General features: G+C 33.1%; 2 protein-coding genes across 2 annotated transcripts in view; one reads left to right on the top strand and one right to left on the bottom strand.

The window, feature by feature from the left end:
* The window catches only part of LOC130822892 (uncharacterized), a 1694-nt gene extending 245 nt beyond the window's left edge, over positions 1-1449 (bottom strand). The window contains exons 1-2 of the mRNA XM_057687695.1: positions 1251-1449; positions 1-296 (exon numbers count right to left, since the gene is read on the bottom strand). The exon at positions 1-296 is cut by the window's left edge and continues 147 nt beyond it. Coding sequence (XP_057543678.1) covers positions 1-296; positions 1251-1449 — 495 coding nt within the window. The remainder of the gene's footprint in view (positions 297-1250) is intronic.
* Positions 1450-4719: 3270 nt separating this feature from the next.
* LOC130822733 (clathrin coat assembly protein AP180) lies at positions 4720-8511 on the top strand. The gene is made up of 2 exons (XM_057687684.1): positions 4720-5297; positions 6462-8511. Exons 1-2 carry the CDS (start codon positions 4720-4722, stop codon positions 8509-8511), a joined length of 2628 nt encoding a protein of 875 aa, XP_057543667.1.
* The last annotated feature ends 514 nt before the right edge of the window (positions 8512-9025 follow it).

Raw genomic sequence — 9025 nt, 5'->3', positions numbered from 1 at the left:
AATGGATTCGGATACAGCCACAACGGATCCGGTTACAACCAATAAACCCACCAAATCCGGGTGGTGCTCCGCCATTTGAAACCCGACAAACCCACCATAGCTAAACCCAACCACCACACATTTCTCTTCCACACCTAACTTCTTCAATCCTATTGCAAAACAATCTGCTTGAAATCTTGGAGTTCTATCAGTTTTGTTTGTGTAGGACCCACCGAAGAAAATGAGGTCTGGGATGTAAAGGGTGTATTTTTTTCTTAGGGCTAGGACTTGGAATTGCCATGTTAGAATTCCAGTACCTAAAATAATAACAACAATAATTTGTCAATTACAATCTTAAAGTTTAGCAATTTTGCGAAGAATAGTCTTAATGTTTATTTTGGAAATTATAGTCACCAAAATATTAAAGTTTATAGGTTTAGGCCAAAACACAGAATTCCGACTATTTTTGTGGTCGGAATTTTAGTTTAAGTGATAGAAGTTTTGTGTTTTTGGCCTGAACCTATAAACTTTAATGCTTTGATGGCTGAAATTCGCAAAAAATAAACATTAAAACAATAATTCACAAACATGCTAAACTTTAAAGCTATAATTTGCTAATTATTTAATAACAATATATATATACATATGTAAAAACTCTATAATCAAAATTATTTCAAGTTTTATTTACTTCTGCATACTATGCCAATGCATAAATTTAATTATTATTATTATTATTATTATTATGCATAAATAAAAATTTTAAAACAATTTAATAAAATTACATTGTGACTAATTAAACACGATCGAATTTAATTATGTTTTAATTTATAATTTAAAAATAAAATACAAACTAATATTTTTGGTGAATATTGCAAATAAATTTCCAAATGAAACATTTGAAGTGGATGTGAAGGAGTATAATTGTACTTTGAAATATACCTTCTCTGTCATCATTTGCTTGCAACACTTCTTAAAATACACTTATATATGCATATTTTTTACCGTTAATATCTCTAAATATTTAGTAGAAAATTTTTTAATAAAAAGTTAGCTATTATACATATAAAAACCAATTTAACATGATTTTACATAATTATATATTTTATTAAAGATAATTCACTAAAAAAATATCAAAACAAAATTTATAAAAAAATTTAAAAGTCAAAATATTACGAGTAAAAATGAACCGTTAGAGTATATTAGCTACATAAATCAATATAAATAAGATGGTATGCAAGGAGTAAGGACTAAGAACATATTTTTTGAATTACCTGCAAAACCTTGAATAAGAACAAGAGATGGTTTCTTTTTCTTCCTTCCATCCTTGTTTTTGTTATTCTTCTCTTTGTTATTATTAACCCAGAAATGAATAACTGTTCCAGGCTCTATTTCAACATCAATAGGATGCATTCCTATTGACTTCATCAATTTGTGTAGCATGGAAATGTAGCATTTCATAACATTCACCATCTTTCTCACTCTTAGTTTGAAATCAGTTATTAGTTAAATTATAATATATAAGGGAAATTTTGAATAATAAAACAAACTATTATTTGATCAGTTGAAATTACACCGATTGTTTATTTTGTTAAATAAACTCAATTATTGTTTATAATCATCTTTAAAAACTTCTTTGTAGTCAGGCAATTAGGAACAAATAATAACAAAAGAAATGAAAGATCAAATGCCTGAATTGATATTTTTACATCTCAATATCAATAAAAAAACAATACGAATGAAATTACACGTATATTATATATTTTTTAATGTCAAGTTGGGTTCATGTCATGTTGAATAGGATTTTAGAGTACGTTAAATAGGTATTTATCTTCTACTAAGTACATATTTAGAGTAGGTCAGTATTACATAACTGAAAAATCTATAACTAAAGTCTTGCCACATATAAATAAACAAAGCTTTTTCAGTGAGTTTATTAGTTTCGAGGGGTATAATATCATTTTCATCCTCAACAAAGAACAACAGTCAATATGAACAACTTTGCATTTGAATAAAGTGTTAGATGAAGCATGTGGGTCTAAAATTCATTAAAGCATGTAAAGAATGCTTCTAAAAAGGAAGTATTGGTGATAGAATGAGCAAACAAATAAAAATTGAATCAAAAATAAACCTTAATAATTTATAAAATAACAATAAAATAGTGAAATTAAATCCTAATAATTTGAACTAGGTAATAAAAACTAACCAAATATGAATTTGAGACCATAAAGATTACCTGAGATTAGACTTGATGAAAGATGGCAAAATTCAACAAGAAAATACAATTATGTGGCAACAATCTTATCTTAGAGATAAAAAAAACAATGGAAGTTGAATGAGTATCAAAATAAACTGACAAAGTATGAAAGATAACAATTTATCTCACTGTAAGACGGTCTCATACAAGACTTGCTGAAAGGCGTAATTTTTATTATAATTCATAATTTCTCGTTTTTTCAATTTAATTTTCTTAAGTATTGGGTTGATTCATGTGTGTGGTCACTCTAAGAGAGCGTGGATAATTTTTGAATGAGAAGACCCTAGAAACAATGTCCAACAATAGAATGGTTCATACGATGAAAATTTGAACAAAATAAGTATTTTTTTCTCAAAATATTTTCAAACTAAGCATGGAAAAAACATATTTTCAAAAATAAACACCTCCAGCTCATTTCGTAGGTATGAGATTTGTTCGTTGTTAGTAACAGCAGACAATTACAAAAATTGAGTTAAAAAGGTCAGTCAAGCAATCGCCCGCTCTTACTAACAGAGGGCGATTAATTGACTGTGTTTTTACTTTTTGACTGTTGTTGACTTTTGCATGTGTAATGTATTAGGCCATGACAATTCGTCACATGATCTCACCGTGGCCCACTCGTGTGGACACGGAGCACCTGTGCACTCGGGCACACAAACCCACGAGTTAAGAGTATTGACTTTCACATACACTTGGTGAGGTTCATTGTTTCCCATATACCTTAATCAATTTTTTTATCTCATATGGCCTAATTGTTACTAACAGCGAGCGATTATTTAAACTGAGTTAAAAAGTTAGCCCAGAAATCGTCCCTTGTTAGTAACAGGGAACAACCTCCTAACTTTAAACTGAGTTAAGAAGTCAGCCCAAAAATCGTCTATTGTTAGTAATAGGGAATAACCTCCTAACTTAGATTTCGAAATTTACATACTTATTTTGGGAATTTAATTTCTCCAATACCTATTTTAAAATTTTTTAAGCATTTTTCTTATTTTGTTCAAATTTTCTCATATGGTAAGAAGTCTGCCTTACGATCACAAGGTGCTAAAGAGTTCTCTTTCCCGTTGGTTTAAATATTTGGGCCTCTATTTTTCCAAAAAAAAGGGCCTTTTGCTTGGGTTTTAGATGAAAAAGTCCCAAACACATCATTTTAAGTAGATATTCTTATGAGAGGTTATTTTTACATTCTAAAATATTATTTATGGGCCTATTTACTTCTCTTTGGGGTGTCTCTTAAGAATAATTTGTGTTATCAAAGCAAAAAGTAACTACTTTAGTAGTACACTTGGCCAGCTTAAATAATAAACATAGCTACTCTTGTGAGAGATTGTTTTTTAATAAGACGATCTCAAAACAAGAAGTGTATATTTTCATTATTTCTGCTATAAGTTAGCTATTTAACCATGTATTGAGGTGTCTCAATGTGAGATCCCTCATACAACAATTCGTGTAATAAATTAAAAAACGTCCAGCTAATTTGTTATTTTATTGTAGTGAATGAATATAATGTTACTCATCCAAATGCGAAGCAAAAATTTGTGACTCCATTATATGTGCTTTATATAAGAGCCTCTGCTTTATCTTAAAATATTTGTTTATATTATGTATTATTTAAATTTTAAGTCCTCTAACTGTGAGGGCCTACGCAATCAGTTGTACATGCCAAAAATCTTCCTATCTACACCAAATGATTATGAAATGTTTGACTTGTAATAAATTTTATACAACCTAACTCGAAATGATATTAAATACCAATATAGATCTTAAACTATGGAAGTTAAACTATTAATGTGACTCAAGCATAGAATTTACATTTTTAAATTAAAGAGGTCTAAAAGAATTAACATTATCTACGTGCAGGAATAGTATGAGTGGAGGTCCATAACATAACGTCTCATACACTTCCACCCTGGAATATGATGTAGAGACGAATAAGAATATAAGATTTAGTGTCTTTTTATTATTGGGTCGATTTAAAATTGAGTTTTATGTCCACATTAATTCTTATATAATTTTCAATTCATTTAAAAGTCGAGTCAACTTAAATTCAATTACAATATCGGATAAATTATCAGATTATTTTAGAACATGCAATCTGATAAAAAATACATTTCAAATAAGTTCTTATCACGTTATAGTTGGACTAAATAAGATCAAATTTGAAATTGTATCATGCATGCCTCCCACTAAGTTTTCCAGCTCTTCCATTTTTCTTCCACCACCCAATTTTCTCTTCCTATTCTTCCCTCTTCTAAATCATAACCACTTCCAAATTTTTCTCTCTTTCCTCAAATCAAAATCATCCCTAAAAAAATTTTTAAAAAAAATTCAAAGCCCATAATTTGTTATTCTTGCTTGCATTCTACATTGTCAAGAAAACAATAAACAAATTGGTAATTTTGAATTTGTGTGCTTGATGCATTTATAGAATATAAACTTTATACAAAAATTTTTCCTAAGCTACCGTCCCTAGAAACATAATCGCAATGCCGAGCAAGTTAAAAAAGGTCATCGCGGCCATGAAAGATCAAACGAGCATAAGCATTGCCAAGGTATCAGGAGGAGTAGAATCCTCATCTCTAGAAGTCGCAATCTTAAAAACTACAATTCACGACGAAACTCCAATAGATGAGAGATATGTTACGGAAATTCTTAAAATTGTTTCCTCTAACAGGTCTTATGCAGGATCGTGTGCACGAGCAATAGGACGTCGTATAGGACGGACAAGAAGTTGGGTTGTTGCGATAAAATCACTCATGTTAGTTTTACGGGTTTTTCAAGATGGGGACCCACATTTTCCTAAGGAAGTCCTTCATGCCATGAAGCGAGGGTACAAAATCCTTAATCTCAATTCTTTTCGTGATGACTCTTCAAACTCTTGCCCGTGGGATTTCACGGCCTTTGTCCGAACGTTCGCCCTATATCTCGAGGAACGTCTCGAATGTTTTGTCACCGGAAAGCTTCAACGGCGTACAGCCTACAACCAATCTGATGATCGGAGGTGTCATTCGAGGAAAAATGAGCCTATTGTTCGTGACATGAAGCCTAGTGTGCTCTTGGACAGGTATTCTATAATCTTAAACATTATCAAACAATGCCTTTATTTGCCTCGTATTATATATTGCTTGCATTGATAATTGCAAAACTAAGATATGATTTCTAGATAAATTGAGGATGTATATGGGTTAAATTTTTGAATTATACAATAATTTATTTATTTCTGTTAATTAAAGAAAAAAATAAGCTAATAAATTAAAAACCAACGAGAACTTATAATAACTTTTTCATTTTAGCTTACCGAATAAATTTTTAGTTATTTGATCCACCGGCAAGTAAGGATCCACGCTTTTGAGTTTTGAATCCCAGATTCGCCTATATTAGATCCTAATGGTTTGGGTTGGATTTGGGTCTATAAACTTATGTAGGGTCTAAATTCTCACTTTTGAGTTTTGAAACCCAAATTCAAAGACACATTTGCATTAATTTTTTAATAGATTATACAAAAAAATATTATGTGATCAATTTGTATATTTTAGAATATTACGTGATTTGAAACTTTATTAATTTATTGAAATGTGATCGTTGTATATATTTGTACTTTAGAAATTACTTGATGAATATCTTGTGTTAAGGACTTGAATGTTGAAAATTTCCATATATTTAGGTTCTTAATGAGTGAATACGAATGGACAAATATTGCATGATATATATTTTTTTTTAAGTTTTTTGAAAAAAGTAAAAAAAATCAATTTTGAACACAAATCCAGACTCTAACCAGGTTATGGTTTGAGTATGAGTTTAAATTATCCACTTTATGAATATGAATCTAAATCTAATAAAAAATAAATTTGTCTAAATTTAATTGAATCTGATTCAAGCACATCTCTACCAGCATGTTAAATATTAATAGTCAACTGATAAATCGGGCAAAACGTTATTTATCAAATATGGCCTCTCATATAATTGAAATAGCATTCATATGTTTCAATTTTTATAGATAAAAGCCTTTGTAAGCTATTTTAACTAAGGTCCTAAAAAATTGCATCTTTGAACAAGTCCATATTTTATTTATGTTTGTAGTGTGGAAAAAAGAAGTTGCAATAACGAATTTGAACTTGGAAAATGGATATAGTACAACATTATTTCACCCAATTACTCAAGTGCAAATAATTTGATCTAATTCCAAATTTTAATCATCTAACACATTTGTGTGTTTAACATCACACAGGATCTTACACTGGCAAAAGCTACTAGACCGTGCGATCGCCACCCAACCAACAGGCGCAGCTCGAACTAACCAGCTAGTCCAAACATGCCTATATGCAATTGTCCAAGAAACCTTTGACCTATACCGCGACATATCCGATGGTCTAGCCTTATTACTAGACAGTTTCTTCCATTTACAGTACAAAAACTGTGTAAGTGCATTCCAAACATCAGTTAAAGCCTCGAAACAATTCGAAGAACTTAGCTCATTTTACGACTTATGCAAAAACATTGGTGTCGGAAGAACCTCAGAATACCCAAGTGTTCAAAAAATCTCAGACGAATTAGTCGAAACATTGCAAGAGTTTCTCAAGGACAAATCCTCGTTTCCTGGGACTAATGGTAGAAGTCCTCCAGGTGGAAGTTCAGCTGGCCTACCGCCTCTTAGCCCAAACTCGGAGTCTGGCTCAGTAAGGCGGTCTGAGTATGGTGGGTCCCAATGTACTTCACTCGAAGATCTTATTGGTGCGGATGGTGGGTTCAGCCCCGGGAGGTATTCAGACCCGGGAAGGCAGAAACCAATGCAATCAGAAGATCAGTACTATAGTACAAATGACACTGCTTCTGTGCAGTCTGATCCGACTGATCACCAAAGATTTAGCTCAGTTACGGATCTTTTGTCACTAGATGATCCATACCCATCAACTGAATTCAATGGGGGAATAACCCGAGAGGAAATCTCATTCGAACTTACCGATGATCAAGGCCTAAGTTCGTCCGCAGGACAAGGTTGGGAATTGGTCTTATTTGAAACAACACCGGCAGATCAACCTCCTACACAATCACAAAATCATGTTAGAAACGATAGTGAGATCAATTTATTCGGTGATTTCAATCGATTAAGTACTTCTTCATTATCACCCTTACCAAACGTGCAAAACTATAATCCGTTTTTACAAGATACAAATGATTTATCGGAGGGTTGTTTTCCTCCTACAATCAATGCTGAATTTGGTAATACCGGGGAGTTTAGTATGGATCATTTCTCCGAGAGTTTTGGTAACCGACTAAGCATTACCAGTACTAGTTCTGTGCCACCAACATTTGTACCCGATCCAAACGACAGTAATCAAGTTGATTTCTTTAGAGACCTTGTCCGAGGTCCCATGCCTTATGGTAGTGATCTCGTCGAACACAATCGAAGTGTTTCGACATCATTCCTGGATGACTTCAACGGTTTAGGACAAGGGCTGCCTACATTTAGCAACGCCAATGTACCAACAACTCATCATGCAAGGTTCACGAGTACTGATCTGAGCGCTCCAATATTTTCGGGTGCATTCAACAACAGTAGTAATGACTTCGATTCGAGTGAACAAACAACAGCTCGACATGCCAGGTTCGCGAGTGGTGATCCAAGTACAGTGTCACCATTTTCCGGTGCATTTAACAGTACTAATACTCAAAGTGTTGGTGAACAAACAGGAGCTCGACATTCTAGGTTCCCGAGTGGTAATCTTAGTGCTCCATCAGCATTTTCGGGTGCATTTAACAGTACAAACAATTTAGGTGCAAGTGATCAATCAGCAGCTAAACATGTTAGGTTCGCGAGTAGTGATCTAACTACTTTATCAGCATTTTCGGGTTCATCTAACAACATTACTGATAATGTGGGTATAAGTAAACGACCTACATCTCATCATGTTCGATATGGAAGTAATCGACTAGTGCCACCAACTTATTACGCGGATTTAAGGGATGGATCAACTGATGTGAATACGATGAATGCAATTGTACCTTTTGGTCAAGTAGGAAATGATAATTTCTTCTCTTCAAGTCCTAAATTCCAAGCAGCACCAACATTTCGTGCCTCCTCGAGTGTAGAGATGGATCAGAATCAGCATAGTTTGTGGGAGCAAAACGATCCGTTTGGATCATTTCCGAGTACGACAATGAATAATAATAGTGATCAGCAACGAAATAATGGGCATTTAGATCAACAGAATTTATGGCAACAACAACAGTCATGGCTGCAAAATCAGAATAGAATTTTAGCTAGACATTTGACATGATCACTCTATTATGGATGATATAACCACCTTGTATTTAGTTGTAGATAGCTTCATTTTGTAATCAGTAGTATATTTTGTTTCCTTCCAAATGGCCTTCTAGCTCCAAAATAGTTAACGTTTTTTTTGTTGGCAGCGAGATATCTGCACAACGAACAAACCTAGCCCACAGGGTATCTGGGAATCCCACTCCAACACTAAAGTTAGAATGTGCATAAGATAAGGTGGGTCGCTCCTGGTTCAAGGAACCTAATGCCGTAGATGAGTAATTCAATAGTGGTTTTAGTGGACATGACGTCATAATAAGGTGCGCTAGGACTCTTTGAACTAGAGAACTGAAGCTAAGTTGACAGAGAATTAGAGAGTAAGAGTGATCTCCACCGTCTTTAGTATACCTATGAGGAAATAAACATTGTGATCATTCTTCCTTGCGGTCTAAGGAGAAAATTTAAGAGAAATACATGGCACGTATTTCAGGCTTTTCTGGAGGCTTTCACTTCTTCCAAGATGATTTTTT

This window comes from Amaranthus tricolor, chromosome 1, assembly GCF_026212465.1.
Source record: "Amaranthus tricolor cultivar Red isolate AtriRed21 chromosome 1, ASM2621246v1, whole genome shotgun sequence".
NCBI lineage: Eukaryota > Viridiplantae > Streptophyta > Magnoliopsida > Caryophyllales > Amaranthaceae > Amaranthus > Amaranthus tricolor.
Note: the sequence above shows the minus strand (reverse complement) of the source record. Positions and strands in the feature narration are given on the sequence as shown.

Bases quoted from the DNA above. Each gene is read 5' to 3' on its own strand.
- LOC130822733 (XM_057687684.1), top strand. From the start codon at position 4,720: ATGCCGAGCAAGTTAAAAAAGGTCATCGCGGCCATGAAAGATCAAACG. The intron at 5,298-6,461 runs GTATTCTATAAT...AACATCACACAG, and splicing joins CCTAGTGTGCTCTTGGACAG to GATCTTACACTGGCAAAAGC.